The sequence below is a fragment of the Crocodylus porosus genome, unplaced genomic scaffold (assembly GCF_001723895.1).
Source record: "Crocodylus porosus isolate Cpor-Errol unplaced genomic scaffold, CroPor_comp1, whole genome shotgun sequence".
Classification (NCBI taxonomy): domain Eukaryota; kingdom Metazoa; phylum Chordata; order Crocodylia; family Crocodylidae; genus Crocodylus; species Crocodylus porosus.
The window spans coordinates 174,838-195,686 of record NW_017728953.1 but is presented as its reverse complement, the minus strand read 5'-3'; the positions used below and the strand labels follow the sequence as shown (position 1 = coordinate 195,686).

Genomic DNA, 20,849 nt, shown 5'->3' with positions numbered 1-20,849 from the left:
GCCCACCCACAGTTTGCTCCCTGTGCTTTAGAGGCAGGCACTAACTGCTGTCACTGCTGGCTCCTGTCATGGGGAGCACTGCCCCCCAGGCCCACTGCTGCCTGCATGGACGCTTTGCAGGTCCCTGGTCGCAGTGCCTGGCTCGGCTTGGAGCCAGTGAGGCCAGGCCAGCATCCGGGCACAGGGAGGGGGCTGGCGCTCGGTGGGGGACTCAGCCTGGTCTGGCGCTGCAGGGAGGGGCAGCCGAATTCAGGAGCCTGCTGACCTGAGGATGCCCGTGGCCACTTCGCAGGGGTGTCTGGGGCTTTGTGCAGGGCACGGGGTGCCCAGGGGAAGGTGCTTCTGCATGCCCCCGGCCAGCCCACCACTTCTCGTCCCCTCCACACATGGCTTGCTGCCAGTACCAGCTCGCCGGCTTGGCACACATCTGAACTGGGGGCGGGCAGCACATGGAGGAGGGGAGCCGGCGCGCCGCACATGCAGTGCCAGGCGCGTTCCAGCAGTGGGGGCGGGGGAGGAAGGCGCCGGCGGGAACAGGCTGCTTGGGGGCTGGGGGATCCGTTTTGCTCCAATTCTAGCTGCCCCCAACTTCTTTCAAGCCTCACGGTCTCTCCAGCAGTCAGGGGAGAGTCTCTTCTACCGCTAAGTACGAGGGAGGGGCCGTTTCTGGATGAAGACCAATGTCCCTGTCCTAGGGAGGCTGCTGCAGAGGCCCTGTGCTTTCCCCGTGGCATTTTTGCAGCCCACAGCGGCGGTTGGCATCTCCTGAGGTCCGCCTCGGCAGGGTGGCGGTGCCTGGACTTTGCTGCTGGGCCCAGCCTGGCTACTCACAGGTCTGAGCAGGGACCCCACGGGCCAAACCCCGGGGTTCGGGTTGCACCCCCGAATGTAATCGCAAGGGATTGAAAGTAACAGGTTGAAAGCGAGGACTTGTTCTGCTGCCAGTGAAATAAGCAGCCCCCTTCTGCGTCTCGGTGTCCCCCGTAGTCCAGTGGAGGTCATGAGGACTCACAATGGGGTGTCTGAGAGATGCCCTGGGCACCTCTCAGACTAGACAAACCCCCTGCCCTTCTTTCAGCCTCCACCTCCAGCTCCTCTCCCCAGGAGCCTTCCTGTGGCCAGCTGATCATCCTCTGCAGCTGACCCAGGGCTCCCAGGCAGCCTGCAATCACTCCTGCCTGCCTGCGGCTGGCCATAGTCCCTGCAAGCCTGCAGTGTGGTGGAGGATACTTCCCGATGGCAGGGCCACATGAGACTTTTGAATGATTCCAAGGATTTGGAACTCACTTGACCTGGTACACAACAAAATTTCCAAAAAAAAAGTCTGCAGACTCCTCCAGCCTCGGGACTTCTTGGGAAAAGTCTTGTTTCTGCATAGCCCTCCAATCAAGAACAGGGAAATCCCCGCCCCCAGCCCATCCTTGTTAAAAAATAGAGCAGTGGGACGAACAGAAGAGCCGACATCCTCTCTGCTCTGCCCGCGTGTGTGGGAGGAGGGTCAGCTGCAGCATGTGGCTGGGGAGGAAGGAGCTCCTGGCTCTGGGTAGAGAGACTGGCCTGCTGCGATGCAACGTTTGGGCAGTCGCAGCCTTTCCACCCTGCTCCCTTCAGGCCCGCTGGCCCCAAGCCTGCTGCAGTAGCCGGGCAAACCCTTTTGGTCACCTCTGCGCCCCTAAGCCAGTGATTCTCAACTGGGGCCTCATGGCCTGTTGGGTGCTATGAGATCCTTTCAAGGGTGCCCAGAGGAATCCCAAGCGCTCAAACCCTTCAGTCCTGTTGGGGCCTTTCTAGGTCTTTGCAGCAAAAGAGTGGCTTTGTTCCTTGTCTGTAGCCTAAACACGAGTGCAAGCTCGGGCCTGGCGTTTGCTGACGGGGCCTTGAGTCTAACGAGGTTGAAAACCACGGCCCTAAGCCAAGGCCATATGCCCGGTCCCTTGCACAGGCTGCTGTGACACGTGAGCTGTCCAGGAATGGCCATGGGAGGGTGGCCCGGCCTCAGACAGTTGCCATGTCAGGGCTGGAGCAGAGATGGGGAGAGCGATAACGTGTCTGCAAGGGCGGGCGCAGACTTCCTCCCCTGGCGGCGTGGCAGCCGGTCCTCTCCTAATCAGATTGAAGCTGCCCGTTTCCCATCCCACGGAGCCATGACATTCCTACTCCCGGGCGCCCCACCCTTGAACCTGCCGTTGGCCGGAAATCTCCCGGTCGCTAAACTATACAAGCATCTTTCACAGGCAAGGCTTGCGTGGAGCCATTGGTGGCGCTTCCTGTTGTTTGCTTCTTGCTCTGTTTGCTTTTTAAGTCCAAGTCCGCAGCAATCCGCAAGAGAGAGACGTGGGGGCCGGCCGTGATGTGCCCGGGCTCCGGTTAGGAGGGGCATTTACCCGTGGGAGAGTCCAGACCCCCGAGCTCTGTTCCCTGCTCTACTTGGGAGGGCTGGGCAGTGGCTACGGCAGACGAGGGGTGGGGGCAGACTCCTGGCTTCCCTTCCCAGCCCTGGGGATGGCTGAGGGGTAATGCGTCACGAAGAGGGGTGCAGGGCTTGAGGCTGCACCTCGCGCTGCACGGGGAGGGTCCAGGCAGCGTCGGGGTGCAGGGCTGCTCTTCGAAGCGGGACTTAGTGGGCACGTGGGGCTCGTCCTAGTGACTTCACTCCCCGGCACAGCATGATGCCCACTTTGCTGTTGCCGCCCTCTTTACCCTGCTGGCGGGGGCTAAGGGCCAGGGAGGCGCAGCTGGCATGGCTGAAGCCAGGACCGGGGCTCGAGTGTGAGCAAGGGAGAGGAGCGGGAGGCCGAGGTGGGGAAGGCACTGATTGACCCACAATCGTGACTCAAGCGTGGAAAGGAGAAGTGGTGGCCCCCGTCCGCTGTTCCCAAGCCGCAGCTGTGCCGCAAAGCCCATGGCACATCTGGGGGGAGGCGGGGGAGCTGCCTTCCTCCGGGAGGACGCTGGGTTTAACACCCAGACTCCGGCAAAGGTGGTGCTGGGGCTGGCGAGGGGCACTGAGTGTGACGGACCTTCCCAGCCCTCCTGGCACCCACGTAGGACCCTTGCAGTCCACGGCGCAGGAGCAAGGCCATGCCAGGGCACTGTAGAGCCTCTGCCCCACTGCTGAAGCTCAGCACATCCCACTGCACCCCGGGGCCCTGGGAGAGTGGCTCTGCATCAACCCCCCGCAGCATGGGGCCCCTCAGTGCTTCAAGCCTAGGAGCCAGCACGGCTGCAAGAGGGGAGGGCAGTTTGTCCCCTGGGCCCCCCAAGGCCCCTTAAGGAGACTGGACGTGCTTGCCTTTGTCCAAGTGGCTGGTTTGGGTCTGAAAATGAAGCAAGGGAAATCCCCCCCTCCACGCCAAGCCTATGGCAGGACAGGGAGGGAGGCCCAGGAGGCCGGGGCATAGTCAGGATGGAGCTGGGGCCCGGTGTGTGCGGGAGGAAGGCAGCCTGGACGGGATCTGTACTCAGCAATAGGAAATGCTTTATTAGCTGGGAGTGGTGGAGACAAGCCAGGCAGGAAGAGGCAGTAATAAGAAACATTTTTTGACTTCTCCCACATCCAGGGCTTGGAGAGCTTGCCAAGCGGCCGCGCTTGGACACGGGGACAGAGGCTGGACCCCCTGGGGCTGGGAAAGGCAGTCCAGGCGCACCACCCCACTCCCCAGCTGGGGCTGGCGGGACACCAAAGCCAGCCTGCTGCCCTGCCCTGCCCGCTTCCCGTCTGCAACGTCAGGAGGGGGCAAGGAGGAAGGGAGCTGCCCCATGACGCTGCTTCAGGTCGGCGCTCGTAGCGCAGGGGAGAGCGGCCCGGGGTGAGCCCAGCGAATGTCCCGGGCCCTGCTACCGACGGAGGCTCACGGCTGGGAAGAGTCACCAGCCCCATCGGCCGCAGAGCCGGGGGTCCCTGCAGCACCCCTGCCCCAGACAGTGCCATCCAGGAGAGGGGGGTGCACCTCATCCTGCAGGTGAGTGTGAATGCGCTGCACGCTGGGTTTGGAGGCGGGTGCAAGGCTGCTGCCCCAGAGAGAAAGCTCAGACCCAGATGGGCCAGATCAGGATTGGCTTCCCTCAAGCTCCCCGGTGTCCACCAGTGAGGACCAGGCCTGCATTTGCTCCCCACAGCCTCCATCCCTTCCAGGGTCACACGCTGTTTCATGGCATCCTCTAGGGCTTTCATTACCGGGGTGCCCTCACATCCCCCCCAAGGGAAGAACCGCAGGAGATCCCCTGGGCCGGCTCGTGCGTGACGTGTGCATACCACCGTCCTCAGCTCCCAGCAGCCGCCAGCAGAGCTGGAATTGCTTCTGGCCGCTGGGGCCGAGCTCTGGTCCTCGCTCCAGAAAAGTCAACGGGACGTCTCCGGGTTTGCACTGGTGCAGCACAGCTCAGACTCGGCCCCTGCTCCCTCATTAAGGAGGTGCGATTATATCTAACAACATTAGATATCAGCTATGCTGCTGGCAGGCCGGGGGGGGAGCGAATGTTGTGGGGATGTTGTGAAAACCTGCAGGAAGAAGGTAGGGAATGATGGACCTGAACTGGGTGAAGTCTGGGAAAGGGGAAAATGATGAAGGACATAGAAATTCATATGGCATAGCATGGCGTGGCGTGGCGTGGCGTGGCATGGCATGGCACGGTATGGCATGACGTTGGTGTGGGACAGAAAAGCCTGAAGCTCCTTGTGCCTTTCCGAGTGACTCCACAGCCTGCGTCAGCGTGGGACAAAAGCCTTTGTGGCAGCTGCAGATCCTGCTACAGGGCAGAGGGGGGCAGGATGGGATCCAGAGACGTTGCCCAGTCCTGGGGCCCCCGGGGTTGGGGTACATGGCTCAGTCCTGGCCCTCTGGTCGCAGAGCAGGGGCAGCTGTGAGCACAGGAGCTTGGAGACGCCACGGAGGCGGCTCTCGAGAAGCCATTTGTTTCTGTTTGCAAAGAGCTTGCAGGGTGCCAAGCCCCATCCAGGAGCTGGCTTGAAGTCTCCCTGCCCTCCTCCAGGCTCAGAGAAAATCAGCATTTCCCAGAGAGACTGAAAACAAGGCAATGGGTGGGAAGAGGCCGCTGGCCCTGTTCTTTAGCTGGCAAACCTCTTCACCCTCCTTTCTGAGCGTGCCCATCTTGCAGGGGGGCACAGAGCCCGGGAGCGCACAGCTCTGCCCTGCTGGTCCCCTCCCAGCCCTCCCAGAAAGGTCCTCACAGGGTGCAATATGCAGCCGTCGGAGGCTCGGGTTAGGAACAGAAGTCCAGCCTGATCGGATCGGGCCCTGACCCCAGGCGGTGAGTTGTCTCCTGCCCGGGACGGGACCCTTGCAGGGCGGGAACATCCAGAGGAAGATGATGCCTCTGCTTCATGGGGTCCCCTAATGCAGCTCCAGCGCCCACTGTGGTCCACAAAAAAGCCCCTAGGGATCTGGGAGGACTTTTGATCTAGTCCATAGAACCTGGGATCTGATTGTGGAGGGCCTGAGCAGGACTGGGGCCACTCAGCACCCCCGGAAACAACCCCGGAGCCACAGCGCGGAAACGCCTCGGGTCAGCCATCTCTTCCCCCTGCAACAACCGCAGGGCGCCACCATGCATGCCCACGCGGCCAGGGTTGCTCGGGGGGGTTTCATGGCCACTGACTCCATGAGAAAAATAATAGGGAACTGGGTCACGGGAGCTGCATCCTGGCTCCAGAAACACAGAAGTAGCCAGAACCGCAAATGGCAGAGGAAGTGCTGGGCTTGTGACCCAGAGAGTGGCAGGGGGAGGAGGGGAGGTGAACATCCCTCTCCTGCCCAGGGCAGGGGGTGAGCACAGTTCATCCGTGTGCCTCATATAAGCATCTTCCATGGAGAGCGCTGCATTGCTCTGCCTTATTATGTGATTATACAGGGCACCTTAACATAACACCTACATGCTTAGCACACTGTTGCACTATAAATAATAGCTGCAGCACATGGGTGGAAGAGATGGAATTAAGGTTGCTCTGGAAACCTTATCTCCGATTATCTTCACCCAGATTCTCAGCCCTGCAAACCAGCAGAGCTGCCTTGACTTCAAAGGAGCTCGACCAGTTGGGGAGAACTGGAGAAGCTGGTCCCTTTATTTATTTATTCAAGGTTCAAGGAGCCCCAGACAAGGAGATGCCACCCCTTTTGGCCCAGGCCGTCAGTGCATGAGGCTTGGCGGGGCAGTTTCCATGAAGGAGAAGCTGATGGCAGGAGTCGCGTGCTCTTTCATGCCGCCCTGTGTGTTTGTCCAAAACGGGACGGGGCGGGACAGGGCAGCAGTGGGGCAGGTCCCTGCACGGGAGCGTCCCAGCCTGCTTTTCCAGCCAGCCCTGTGCCCAAAGGAGCCCCATCCCCCTGCTCCTCTGCGGGGTCACGACGGCATCTGCGCCGCAGATGGTCCCTGCCATTACTCCCAGGGAAATCCCTCCGACTCCCCCGGGGGAAGCGCTCTTGCTCAGACCTCCCCATGCAGAGCAGTGCCTTGGATGGTGGCTTCTCTTCTTCCCTGCTATCACCGCATAAAAGAGGTTTAACTGGTTCTTCCTGAAGGTGGTTTCCATTCCCCCTGCTTCCAGGGGTCTTTCTAGCCCATGCAACTGCAGAGAAAAGCTGGACGGCGTGAGCCAAGAGCGCAGAAGGAAGAGAACATCCATCTGCTTTTAAATGCACACACTTCTCCAACCTGTCTCACGCTATTTTGGAGCCTGGCTTATGATCCTTAGGTGTCTGGGGCGAGCAGTGCAGATCATTGGCAGCCTGTTTATCTGCCCCTAGAAATACAGGAGATGCTGGAGCCAGCAGGGAAAGAGGCTGTGAGGTGTGGGGTATTGGAGATACTGACTCCATGCAAAAGGAGGATCCCTCCTGCACGGGAAGTGAAAGCCTCCATTTCTGGAGCCCCAGAAGAGAGTAAATCCTCAGCTTTTCCCAGGCCGCCTCTGACCGCTGCAGGCAGCATCTCTGGCTGATAAAAACCAGAGGACGCAGCCAGGTTGTGAAACAGCGGGGTCACGGAGCTGCTCGCGACAGGCCTCGGGGCCCTCGAGCAGTTACAACATGCAGGCTGGGGGGCCGAAAGATCCTGGGAGCCGCCAGGAGGGTGAGGGGGGGAACGGGACAGGGGGAAGAAGTGGAGGAAAGGAGAGAAGGAGAGAGAGGCTCCTGGTCCCAAAGGGCTGGGGGCAGGGCTGAGAGAGCCAGCTGTGCTCTCACCTCTGCTTACGGCACAGTGGCAACCCCCCCCCACCCCGGGGATGCTTTCCTGCCAACCCCCTGGCACCTCCTCACCCCACCATGCCAGAGTCTGCTTTCCCCCCTGCATCCCCGTGGCATCGAGTCCATATTTTTCCTGTTGGCAACAGCAAAGTGAGGTATTTTGGGGAGGAGCGGTTCCATTTGAGGCTGCCCTGGGCCTGGGGCCGCAGGGGCTTCTGCCTGGGACAGGCACGGCGCAGGGTTGTGTGTGCTTGCGTGACTCCGCTTTCCCATCAAGGCCAGAATCTAAACAATCTTGATTCCTGTTCTGGCTGCAGCGGCCAGGCAATGGGCAGGGCGCCTTGAATTGCAGGAAACGGAGACGTTGGCCTGTTTATGTTAGAAGCCAAAGACGACCTGAGTGAAGGGGGCCGGGGGCGGAGGGCCCCAGGCTCCTGGGCCCTTTGGAAAGGGGGCCGAGAGCAAAGGAGGCGTCTAGGAGAGGGAGAAAGGCTGAGGGCACCGGGGCGAGGTCACGTCTCCCTCTGGTTTACCTTGGCAAGCATTTCCTTTCCACAAGGAAGAATTCAAGGGGAAGCAAGCCCTCCCCCTCCATAGCAGCAGCTGGGACATTTTTGGCTGCCAGCAGCGAATGCGTTTGTATGGTTGATAAGCCAGATACAAAGCCCTCCAGGGGACCCGGTCCGCGCGTCTCGGTTAGGAACAGCTGGCCTGCGGCACGGAGGGATGGAGCAGTGCCACGGAGCCACGCGGTGCACAGAGAGCACCAGGGCCCAGGTGAAGAGCGGCCTTTTGGATCCCTTCCCTTTGGAGTTCGGCTCATTGCACTGCCTCGGGACCATGCCATGCCCCTGGTGCCAGCTGGCTGCTGGGCTCCACCCCAGAGGCAGATGCATCTCGGTGCAGACAGTGCAGTAGCACAGGCTGTTATAGCCACAGGCAACTACGACAACGTGAAAGCACCGCGGAGATGCCAGTGGGCCCCAAATCAACGTGCGCCACTATGGCCAAACCAGCTACACGCACACTGCTGACCTGGACAGGGCCAGTAGCCTCTGCCGCAGGGAAGCCAGCGAGCAGCACCAGGCAGTTTCCAAGAGATTGGAAGGCATGCCACCCTGTTGCCGTCCACTGCAAAAGTGTTGGTTGCTCCTCCGAAAGGGGCTCCTATCATCAGTCGTGGTTGGTGCAGGAGTGATTTGTACAGTGAAGAAAACCATCATCTTTTGTGTGCTTTATTTAGCTGGGAGGGAGCTCAAGTAGACACGTGCATATTAAAGAACGCGTGGAATTGTTCTCAGGAAGGGGTGGTAACCGCCACGTCCAGGCCAAATTCCGCTTTCCAAATTCCACCCTACCTAGCTACATTTCCCCCTCTCTCCCACCCTAAAATTTCAGTTGGATACACAGCCCTTCACTTCCTCTCCAAAACCATTGTGCAGCGTGGCTGGGCCGCTGTCAAGCAGCAGCCGCGCTCTACCCCAGAAGCAGCTGCGCCTCGGAGAGACCCCGGTACAGTGAACGTGCAAAGCTGCCTGGGATGCTCAACAGAAACATCGGATCTTATTGCCCGGTTCTCTGTGCTGCAGGGAGAAGGCTGCGGGGAGCCATGGGGGCCATCCTTCTGGGTGCACTGACCCTCCTGTGGAGCTTTCCAGCCGGTAAGCAGCAAAACAGTCCAGCCTGGCTAGCACGCGGGCAGCACCCTGCAGGGGCTGGTGCTCTCGATAGCATGCAGCAGGAGGTTGAAATACACTGCTCTCTATCTGGGGGTGCTATTTATGTAACTCTTCTCCATCTCATTCAGACTCCCCGCATGTCTGCTCTGGCAGGCAACGCTGGACAGTGGTGGGAAGAGGGAATGCCTGGGTGCTGCTCCTGACTCTGCCCGTGGCCAGCCATGGGACTCTGGCCAAGTCTTTGGCTTTTTGTGTTAAATAAGCAGAACCAGGCTGACCCGCCTCCCCGGGCAGGAGGTGCATGAAGTGCGTTGGCATGCTGGGGGAAGGAGATGCCAACAAGAGATGGGTGGTATGCATGCTCAGGAATACAGGGCTTTCCCAGGAGATGGGGGGAATTGCTCTTCTGACCCGCTAGCTGGCCGCCCACGGTATCCCCCCCCATTTCTGCTAGCCCAAAGAGCACCCATTTCCACCCTGGCTCAGGACCCCACAGAGACTTGTCTGGCTGCCCTCGAGCTGGACCTGCTGCTCTAGGATCCTTTAGCGTCCAGGGGCCGCATAGTTCAGACGTGGGAGCCGAGCTGTGCAGGCGTAGGCGGGTAGGCTGGGGCCATTATCAAACCCAGGCCTGTGGGCTAAACTCACGGGGGAAACCGGGCCCCTCCCTGGCTGCTGTCTAGCTGCGCATTTTTGGCCACTGGTGGTGAATGCGGAGGAAGACGGAGGACCAGGGCTGACAGGCAGGTCCTGGGAAGAGAGAGTCTCTGTTGTGGCCTGGCTTTGGGCTCCAGGGAGGTTCTTCCCCAGGCTGCCCAGCTTGTGGCCCCAGTACCGCCTTTCTCATCTGGTCTTGAAGATGCTTCAGCCGCTGGGAACAAAAGCTTTGGACTTTGCTGCCCTCTCCGAGCTAGTTCTTGGAGCAAAGCTCAGCAAGGGCAGCCAAGGGACTCCTCTGAGCAGGCTTCTTCCCCGAGGCCAGCCCAGCACTGGCCAGAGCAGCACTCTTATCGATAGTGTGCTGGGCTCAGACTCTGAGAGTTTAATTCCCAGAGACCACCTCCTCCCTCTGCCTTTCCGGGGGAGCGAGTGGGGAGCTGGGCCCCAGTGTCACAACCCTGAATTACGCCAGGGAAATCTTGGTAGGATGAACAAAGCCCGCTGGCCTGGGGGCACTGCCCATGCAATGGGCTGCTAAAACCTATGCAATGCCCCAGCACCAGGGTCATTTTCAAGGGTGAGGGCTCAGCCCCTAGGACTAGGTCCAGGTTCCTGACAGCTCCCAGCACGCTGTGTGTTAAGCCTCTGTGAAAATCTGGTCCCCACGGCACAAATGGGACCGGCCAAATCTGCATGATCTGGGACTGTCAGTTGCAAGAAGCTGCTTTTTGTGCCCCGGAGCTGACAAGTCGTGTCCTGGGCCGCTGGGGCTGGCGGGCGGGGGATGGAGGATGCCCTGCTCCCCAGCAGCATGGGCCTAGCAGGTCTAAGCTCCACCGGCCTCTGGCTGTGTCATGCAGAGGGGCTGAGGTGCATCTGCAACATGTCGCAATGCGAGAACGCCACCTGCGTGGGGAGGAAGTGCTTCGCGAGCAGGAGCCTGGAGGACGAGGCCGTTCTCAAGAAGGGCTGCATCAGCTCCAACATCCAGGAGCAGTGCCAGACCGCCGCCATGGAGCAGTACGCGATGAAGTGCTGCTCCACCAGCATGTGCAACGAGAACATGGACGTCCAGCTGAAAGGTACCCCCATGCCCAGGCGGTCTGCTCAAGCAGCCGCACACCCAGGGGCTGTTTTCCCAGCTCGCGGCTGTGGTCCGTCACCTCCCCGGGTCTGCTTTGCTCACCAAGCAGGAGGGCTGGGGGAGAGTGGGCGTCCACCCTGCCCCTGCCGCTGGCTTCCTCTCAGGGCATCGTTTGCCTCCCAGAGGTGCCCCGAGAGGACGCTTCTCTGAAGAACCTGCTCCTGATGATCTTCGTGCCCCTGCTGGCCCTCCTTGTTCTGGGGGTGCTCCTCGCACTCTTCTCCTGGAAGATGATGCAGCACTGCCGGAAGAGGCAACAGTTCACCCACAACAACCTGGGGGATTTGGACCTTGTGCTGAAGGGGTCCACGGTTGGGGACAGCACCTTAGAGGTGAGTAGGCTTTACACCTCTCTGCTGCACACGGACACGGACATGGACACGGACGGTCCCCTGGGCTCTGGCAAGTGGGTCTCCGAACCTCAGTGCCCTTCACCTCTTTGGACCTCAGCCCCCTGCTGCACCTCCCTCATGTGCATTGGGGTAATCCCGCATGCAACTCCCCTCAGGCACCATCAGCACGGCCTGTGCGCCCCTGTCCGCCCCAGGGCCATGTCGCCCGCAGCATCCTGCCCAGGGCCCCTTGTCACCGCTCTCACTGGCTTCCCCTGCCCTGTCCCCCCAGGACCTGCTGAGCGACGACTGCACCACTGGCAGTGGCTCCGGCTTGCCCTTCCTCGTCCAAAGGACCGTGGCGCGGCAGATCACGCTGGTGGAGTGCGTAGGTGAGGAAGCCGGTCTGGTGGGCAGGTGCCAGGCTGGTCATTAGGAGCACAGGGGGAGAGGGGAGGATTTCCCCAGCTTGGCCATCGCCAGGTCCATGCTTCAGACTCTCCTTCCTTCAGCTTCTGGAGATGGGACTGTGGATGGGGGCATTTGGGACGCATCTCTGTTAACAACCGAGACACTGGGTCTGATCCACGCAGGGCACTGGGTGCTGAGCCTGGGCCTGTCTCCCAGGAGGGGTAGAGAGGGTGACAGCCCCCTCGCCAGGGCAGGGTGTGTGATGCTGTGTGACGGCCTTGGCAGGAAAGGGGCGCTACGGGGAGGTGTGGCGAGGCTTGTGGCACGGGGAGAACGTGGCTGTGAAGATCTTCTCCTCCCGGGACGAGCAGTCGTGGTTCCGTGAGACGGAGATCTACAACACGGTGCTGCTTCGGCACGACAACATCCTGGGTAAGTAGCTGCAGCGCGGCGCTGGCGGGGGCTGGACCAGGCCCCAAGCACCGGCTCCACGGTCCCCGCTGCTTCCCCCTCCAGGCTTCATCGCCTCCGACATGACCTCGAGGAACTCCAGCACCCAGCTGTGGCTCATCACGCACTACCACGAGAACGGCTCGCTCTACGACTACCTGCAGAGGACGGCTCTGGACACCGAGACCTGCCTGCGCCTGGCCTCCTCCATCGCCTGTGGCCTGGTCCACCTGCACGTGGAGATCTTTGGGACGCAGGGGAAACCGGCCATTGCCCACCGAGACCTGAAGAGCAGGAATATCCTGGTGAAGAACAACAGGCAGTGCTGCATCGCTGACCTGGGTGAGGTCTCAGCAGCTCTCAAAAAAGCAAACCAACTGCTAGGGATTATAAAGACAGGAACTATTAATGCAGCTGAAAGTATCACGATGCCCCTTTATAAACCACGGTGCATCCTCACCTTGAATACTGTGCCCAGTTCTGGTCCCTGCACCACAAAAAGGATCTAGAAGAATTAGAGAAGGTCCAGAGAAGGGCATCAAGTATGGTTAGTGGTATGGAGAGCCTTCTCAGTGAGGAGAGACTAATGGGCCCAGGTCTATTCAGTTTAGAAAAGAGATGCTTGAAGGGGGACATGACAAGGGATTCCAGAGTACTCAGTGGCGAGGAGAAAGTAACTTAGTGGTGAAGAGAAAGGATTTATTATTGACTCTCTCCTGATACAAGAACGAGGGGTCACAAAATGAAACCAACAGGTAGTAAGTTTAAAACTAACACCAGGCAATTCTTTTCCCCCAGTGTGTCAGTCAAGCGTGGGGCTCATGGCCATCAGACGCGGTGGAAGCTGAGGCAGGTTCACCAAGGGGTTGAACACGTGCTTGGAGGAAAGGGGCATCAGTTGCTATTGAGCACGGGAGTGAGGGCCACGGCCTCTGTATCAGAGCTCTCTGGACCTTAAATGCCGGAGGCTGCAAGATTCATAGATTCATAGATTCATAGATGCTAGGGTCGGAAGGGACCTCAATAGATCATCGAGTCTGACCCCCTGCATAAGCAGGAAAGAGTGCTGGGCCTACATTACCCCAGCTAGATACACATCCAGCCTTCTCTTGAATACCCCCAGGGTAGGGGAGAGCACCACCTCCCTTGGGAGCCCGTTCCAGAGGAAGAGTAGAAAAAGCCTTGGCCAGACCAAGGCCACTCTCAGCCCCCGCTCTCTGCTTCTACGTGACACAGAAGGCTAGGCTAGCTGGACCTAGGGTCTGATCCAGTCAGTGGCGGTGCTTAGGGAGGGGTTGACCCAAGGAGAGGGGAGCTCATCTCTGCTTGTCCTGCTGCTCAGGGAAACACTGAGCCCATCGGCTGTCATGTGGGACCCCTGCTCAGCCTGCTCTGCGTTCCTTCCTTCCAGGCCTGGCAGTCATGCACTCTCAGGGCAGCGACTACCTGGACATCGGGAACAACCCTCGCGTGGGCACCAAGCGCTACATGGCGCCGGAGGTGCTGAATGAGCAGATCCGTACAGATTGCTTTGAGTCCTACAAGCAGACGGATATCTGGGCGTACGGCCTGGTGCTGTGGGAGATCACCCGCAGGACGGCTGTGAACGGTAAGGGCCCCGCGGGCCTGCCTGCCAGCATGTGGGGCGGTTGTGAGTATGAAGCGGATGCTAAATATACACTAGTGCACGCTCACCTGGACGTTCCTTGGGGTGCAGACCCTGTCTTTGTCCTGTGGCAGCCCTGGCCCACAACTGGGGAACGAGGGCATTAGTGCAGAGTTGCCTGGATAGAGAGAAACCTGGGACTGAGGCTGATCTAGCTGAATGGGCAGCCTCGCACAGCTGAGCTTTAGGAGCCCGCGTGGGCAGCCGGCAGAGCGAGGCCGTTCCTGGCTGTCCCGTGCTCCCTGCACACATCGCCGCGCGACAGCATGGCTCATGTGAAGGGTTTCGGCTGCTCTGGGGTTGTTGTTTTTTGGGTTGTTTTTTTTTGCCCAGAAGATTAGCTGTAAATTATAAACACTGTAATCTAGTGTCAGCGCCCGGCTCCCTGATTAAAGGGCCCATTAGACTCAATCAGCTCTTTGTTTGTTCGGCGCTGATTAGAAAACAAGCAGCATCCAAGAGCTGCCTGGAAGCCGGCCACAGCCGGGGGACTTCCGGCTGCTCTCAGATGTCGGCGGGTGAGCCCAGCGCCTTGCCCCTGCTGCCTGGCATGGGTTTGCTCAGGCCTGGCCTGGGGCAGAGGCAGCTGCTTGGCGGGGGGGCAGAGCTGGTGTTCTGGGCAGGAGAAAGGGACAGGAGTTGTACGGGGGTGTCAGACACCCCGATCCGGACTCCTTCCCCGGTGCGGGGCTTGGGGATGGGGCAGAGTTCACCTTCCTGTCCTGCTGCCCCTCTCCGAGAGCAGCCTGCAGGACTCGGTGCCACCAGACACAGTGGAAACTGAGAGCTCAGCTGGGTTCACCAACGCACCGGACATGGGCTTGGAGGAAAGGGCAATCAGTCGCTAGTGAGCATGGGAGAGGGGGGCATGGTCTCTGAACCCAAACGTCCTGGCCCCTCCATGCTGGAGGCTGCAAGGGAGAGGAACAAGGAGAAGCGCCTGGGAAGTAGCAGCTCTTATGCACTAGTGGTGTGGAAACAGGGGCCCCTCGCCCACCTGTGTGCAGGATCCCCTGCCCCCCGGCAGCTCGGGGCTCTGAGACTGCCGGCGCAGGCCTCCCACCGCAGGAAAGTCTCTGCCCCCACGCTGCCTGCAGCCCCACAGCCCAGAGGGGCTGAATCACCCCTGAATCAGGGGTCTGGCCATGGGGCAGCCTCGTGCGCCGATGTAGAGGTGTCCAGTCTCCAGGGCTGTCAGCTTCTCTCCTTTCACCAGTCTAAAACATGAATCGAACACTGAAAGAGTGGGGCAAGGTGGCAGCCCCCCCATCCCCAGTTCGAGTCTGACTGAGCTAATCCCTTTGATACACCTCTGGGTTCATTCAGATTAAACACTTACTCCAAATTAGCAAAGGCAACATAGGTAGCTTGTGACCTTTCCGTGCTGCCAGTAACCCAGGAGCAGCTCCCTGGCTGGCGGAAATCTGGAGGAGCTCTGGTGGCCCCGCGGAGATAAATCTGGACACAAGGACATATGGAGGCATTACACACAGCTTGGCCCGGCCAGCTGCTGGGCTCCAGCCGGGGGCAGCTGCTGGGCCACTAGGCCACCACGAGATGGCGCTTGGGCTGCAGCTGGCCCCCGGGACCAAGCAGGATCCGGCCGGGTAGCAGAGGGCAGAGTCTGGGGAGTTCCCACCCCGAGGGAGCCATGTCACCCAGGCTCACAGCGCCGCACCTCTTCCTCCAAAGCATCTGCCCAAGCCCCTGCCCACCCGGTGCCTGCAGGACGCAGGGGTGGGTGAGTGACAGCGGCCTGAGTCTGGAGTCACAGTCATCCCAGACCAGCGCTAGCGTCTGCATGCACTCATGTCGCACCCCTGTCATGCTGCCTACAAGTGTCAGGCCCTGCCACATGCCTGCGGCAGGTGAGCACTGGCTGCGATAGGTAGGCCCATCATGATAGGAGTGCCCCATTCACGGCCTCCGTGCCCATACATGTTGCTACCAAAAGCGTGTGCGACCGTGGGCAGACACATGCTGCTGCCCATGCACAACCAGCCTCCATGGGGCAAAGATGAAGCCCATCCAGGGATGTCAGCAGCGAACCTTGCATTTGCTCCAGTGGTTTCCTGTCTGCCACCTGCGCAGCTGCAGTGGAGCTGCAGTGGGAACCTCACGTCTCCAGAAGAGTCCCGGCAGCGGGCATGATGCCTGCTGCAGACAAGGCTGCTGCAAATACGCACGCCAGTGGTCCAGGGGCAGGCGGTCGAGGCCAGGGCTGCCCATGCATACACCCCGGCACAGACCGGGAAGCGTATACGTTGCTGTAGCACGTGATGCCGGAGAGCTGATGTCCCCAGCACAGCGCGTGCTGCCTGCAGCCACAAGCACACCCTGTTCTCACCGGGCTCCCCTTCGCTCCCGCAGGCATCGTGGAGGAGTACAGGCCTCCGTTCTTCAACGTGGTTCCGAGCGACCCCAGCTTCGAGGACATGAAGAAAGTGGTGTGCGTTGACCAGCAGACGCCCTGCATCCCGAACCGCTTGTACTCGGACCCGGTGAGTGCTGGGCAGCGGGCATGGCCTTCCCCTACCCGTCAGCAAGGTCCTCGGGCGATCACGGCTGCAACCAGAGCTCCTGTCCATCCTGTTCCTTTCCTTGCAGCAGCTCTGTACAGTCAGAAACTTGACCCCTGAGGTAAATTCTTGGACAAAATATAGAAAAGGGGCCTTTTTCATACGTCGGTGTGTTTTACAAAAGAAAACAACAAAGTGCATTTGTTTCTTATCGAACAATCTTGCCTTTTTCACGTCCGTGAAAGATGTGTAAGACGTCGGGCAGCACCTTGTGCTTCCTACAGGGTATCTGAGAGGGTCCCAACCCCAGGTGGCAAATGGGACAAAAAGAGGCTTGAGAAGCTGCCTGCCTATGAAAACCTTTTCACGACTGGCTTGTCCTGGCTGGCTGCTTGTGAATGGCTTCTCCATTCTCCTGCAGTGTTGTGGGTTAATACCGGGGTCAAATCCGTGCCTGGTGTAAGCAGGAATAGCCCACAGAAGTCTGCCTTGTTTCCAGCTGGTGATGGGGTTTTCTTGCTGTTATTCATTGGCTCTTTTTTTTCCCCATCTAGATTTTGTCTGCCCTGGCGAAGATCACGAAGGAGTGCTGGTTTCAGAACCCCTCTGCCAGACTTACAGCCCTGAGGATTAAAAAGACACTGAAGAAGCTGAACAGCTCCCTAGAAAAACCCAAACAAAACTATTAAGTGCAGGGCACAGGCCCAGGAGCCCTGGGATCAGGTTTCTGACTCCATCTCTCAGGCTTCAGTGTAGTAGGGAAGCCGCAGAGGTTCAAGGTCACTGACTATAGGCTGATCCCCTCCTCTTGAGGGGACTGCAAAAACTGGTTTTTCCTTCTAAGTCCAGCCCCGGTCTGGTGGGTGGATTTTGGCTACAACCCCCCGCTCCGGATGATCTCAGCCTGCTGCAGAGGAGAGCTGCGCGGCAGCTGCCTGTGGCCTCCGGCGTGCATTTCGCATTGATTCTCCAGCGTCCTCTGGGTTGGGCCTTTTTTTATTCTCGAAAAAAAACCCCAAGCTCTCCTGGCCCATTTATAAAAATACCCCCCAGATCTGTAATCTGACGCCAGCCGGTCTCGCCTGCCAGACGGGAACATTAGCACCAGTCGAGAGTGTGACCTCCCCCTGCGTCCCACCCCGCCCCGTGCCGGGAGTGGGCAGTCGCCTTGGAAATCCTTGTCGGGACCGCTCTGAAAGCAAGAGTCTTGTTTTAGCACCAGGGAACTGGGTGCACATGTGTGCAGGCATGCACGTGTGCACATGTGTCTGCCTGCCTGAATAGCACAAGGGAGAGCTCGAAATAGCCGGCGGCCCGGCGGCAGCTCAGAGACCACCGGCGCGTGCGTATGCGTGTGCTTGTCTGATGTCTGCATGCAGGGGGTGTAGCCGGGGCTGCAGGGGATGCTCATATTTAGTGTCTCATTGGGGGAAAAAAAGCCTGCTCCCTCCTCCAGTGCAAAACCCCATGGGAAGGTCCACGTTCACCACCCCTGAGTCTCCCTGGGCCTGCCCGTCTGACTGTGGCTGCCATGTAATTCATGGCCCCCTCTGCCAGCTGCAGTGGAGTCCTGAGCTTGCCACGTACCCAACCCCTTATCTGTGTCAGACCCGAGGCTCTCCCCTTTACCTCCCCTTCTTTGTACCAGCAAAGAGGTGATGCCTGCAGCCACTGGCAGTCCAGTACTAGTAGCACCTTGCTGGGCTGCCCCAAGCTCCTGGGGGGAGGAATTTCTTTGTCCTGCAGTGACTCCAGCAGCTCCCTCTCTGCCACGGGACCACCCACCTCCAATCTCCGGAGAAAAGCCCCAACTGCCCGTGGCTGGAGGGCAGAGCCCCATCGCTGCCACAGCCGAGCATGAAGGTACATAGGCTTGGCCCAAACCCGAGCCTCTCCCGTGATTCTGGCACCAGCAATGATCCCAGCCCAGCGCTCTCACAGCGACGGAGCGCCCGGGACGTCCCCAGCAAGGGTGCGACACACAGTGCTTCCTGTATTATTATTTTTGCAATTTCTCCAGCAAAAGACAGTGCCAGGTCACGTCTGGGCCACCCTCCCGTCTCTACGATTCAGCTGTGCTACTTCCCGCCTCTGCACCATCAGGTACTTCAGAGTCATTGGCTTCCCTGAGGACAGGAGTTACCTAGCCGTGTGCCTGGCAGATTTGCTAAGGAGAGTCCTGAGCTGCTCCCATGTCCAGCACCTGAATGGGGCCCGAAGGGCGCGAGCTTCCAGACCGTGCAGCTAGAGATGAGACCCGTCTGCTGCTCCTTCCTGAGGCTGCTGGATGCAGAGACCCAGTGCCTCTCTCCAGTCGGTCTCCCAGAGCCCAGGTGGCCGTGTGTTACCAGGGCAGGGGCTGACCATCCCCTGCTTTGGAGGTGTCAGTGCTCGTGCAAGATGGCCGTGCGGCACGAGCACCCTGACAAGGTGCCTCACACTCCCTTTGCACAGGTGCCAGTGACACCGGGGCAATCGGCCAGCAATGCTCTCGCAGCTGTCGCCAAGATCCGCCCCACTGCCATGCGCCAAGGGGTACTCCATGCCCTCGAGGGCCGAGGGCACCCCAAATTCAACCCGCAGCTGCGCTGCCGCTGTCACTGGAGGGCGAGGACAGAGCAGAACAGCTGCAGGTTTCCGTGTCAGGGATTGCAGCCAACAAGCAGCTACTGCTTAGCTATCACGGAAGATATGAGCGGAGCAAAATATTATGGCTTTGCGGGGGCTGTTTGTGATCACAGCGACGGGCCGGCCCCGAGAGATTCCCAGCGCGCGGAGGGAGGGTGCCCCTGCCCATCCAGGCCCTTGGGCGAGGGGGGCTGGTGTTTGCATGGGAAGGGCCTGATCCTGCTCCTTGCTGCAGCCAGCTGGGAATTCTGCCTCTGCTTTCAAAGGGGCGCAGGTCTGAGTTCTTGGTCTGGCTCCTGGCAAGGTGTTGGAGCAGCCCAGGGCCCCTGAGACCTCCTCCCCCTCTCTTCTGGGCACCTCGCACGGCTCGTCCATCCCTGCGAGCAGGGCCATGCGCAGGCTCGAAACAGGGCAGGCTCTTTAATGACCTTATTGAACAGTGGCTTGAAACCCCATTCCTAGGTCACCCCCCTGTGGCACTTGCCTGGCAGCTGGCAGTGTCTTCAAGGCTGAGAAACAGTGCCTACGGCACCCCCAGCCCTCCCTTCACTGGAGTTCGGCCTCACGAAGGTCTCTCAGCTACCGAGGGGCCAGTCCCGAAGTTCCCATTTGACCCCCACGTTGGCCCACAGGCTGCGGCTCTGCAGCGCGGTGGGATCCATTTGGTCTCCTCTGCAACTTCAAGGATGTCCAGCAAGGCAGCTTTGGGCCTAGGCAATAGCTATTTAAATATTAAGATTTAATATATTGAATAAAGTGTAAAGCTATTTTTTCCCTGCCTCATACGCTCAGCAAGGCAGCAGGGACAGGAGGGAACCTGCCGCCGAGAGCTCGCGAACCATTTTTATTTATTGCTCCTGTGTACTATCATCCCAGCTCTCATTTGCATCTAGCTCCCACAATAAACCTCACTTCAACCTGTTCACCTGCTTTTCTTTCCACCTTCGGGGTCCCCCAGGCCTGGCCCCAGGAATGTGCGTGGAAAGATTTTAGGGCAGCAAGAGTGCAATTACCAAGATGGGCTTTGGCCAGAATAGATGTCCTGACTCCTACCATCGATGGTCATGAGAGCTGTAACACCTTTGGCTTGATGTCTTGAGAAACCCCGGCACCTCCTGTGATCGAGCATCCCCCCGGCCACGCCCTGGATGGGGATGGGTCTAACTCGGGGCTCTCCAGATCTAGTACTGAAAAGCATTAGCACTGCAGATCTCCAGTTGTCCCTGTTTTACAAAAGGAAATACTGAGGCACAGAGTGGGCAGGTGATGTGCCCAGGTCCTGCAATGCATCAGTAGCAGAGCTGAACTGCGTCATGGTGTCACTCCCACTGTCTCCCCCACAAGCACTGGACACACTAAAGCCTGCCTAGCTCCAGACAGGATCACAGCTATAGCTTAGCTCAAGGCCAAGGCCATAGCTTTTATATAGATTTCCTGGCCTGTCTGCCATCACTTACAGTTTCCAGCTGGACCTGATTCTTCCACACCAGCGTGGTCGGAGTCACACCTGACTTAGCTCAGTGCAAAGGAGATAATTAATTGATTATTCCCGCTCTCATGTCTGCATGAAAACCCCCTTGGAGAAGCCCAGGGTCAGGCTAGCGGAACCCAGTTAGTTGTTTGCATTCGTGTTTCTAGGAATTCACACCAAAAAAGAACAAAAAAAGCCATGATGCCAGACAACAAAGCCCTGCTCCTGTTTGTGACCACTGGAAATCCCTGGAACAACATTGTTTAAACAGGATACCATGGACACTTTTAGCCTGCGTCGCCTAGCCCCGTATCAGCAGATACACATCAAGCACGCAGGAGTTTCCTGCTGATAGCAGCAGCGAATAAGGCAAAAACACTCCAAGAAAGATGAAAGAGGAACTTGCTCAGAAGATTTTGTCGACATGATTTTTTTCCCTCCACCCTCTGATAAAAACCCGCGCGGCCCGTTGACCCTTACTGGAATTTCTCTTTGTTATTTACTCATTCCTGTAACCTTATGAAACATGATGAAGCTCACTGTCCTGGGCTGCTCCATCTGGCCTCAACTCCACCCTCGTGGCAGGCTGCTCCCTCTTGCCCCAGGAAGATGAACCGCCGCTCAGGTGTAGATTATGCTCCAGGCTCAATGCTCATGCATTTTGGGTTCAGCAAAACAGCTCAC

The 20,849-nt window shown here is 59.0% G+C and overlaps 1 protein-coding gene across 1 annotated transcript; it reads left to right on the top strand.

Moving 5' to 3' along the window:
- Positions 1 to 3,995: 3,995 nt before the first annotated feature.
- ACVRL1 (activin A receptor like type 1) lies at positions 3,996 to 19,617 on the top strand. The gene is made up of 10 exons (XM_019556466.1): positions 3,996 to 4,414; positions 8,795 to 8,866; positions 10,405 to 10,626; positions 10,812 to 11,020; positions 11,313 to 11,412; positions 11,717 to 11,863; positions 11,948 to 12,223; positions 13,293 to 13,490; positions 15,918 to 16,048; positions 16,621 to 19,617. The coding sequence occupies exons 2-10, from the start codon at positions 8,815 to 8,817 to the stop codon at positions 16,753 to 16,755; spliced, it is 1,470 nt and encodes a 489-aa protein (XP_019412011.1). The 5' UTR covers positions 3,996 to 4,414; positions 8,795 to 8,814; the 3' UTR covers positions 16,756 to 19,617.
- The last annotated feature ends 1,232 nt before the right edge of the window (positions 19,618 to 20,849 follow it).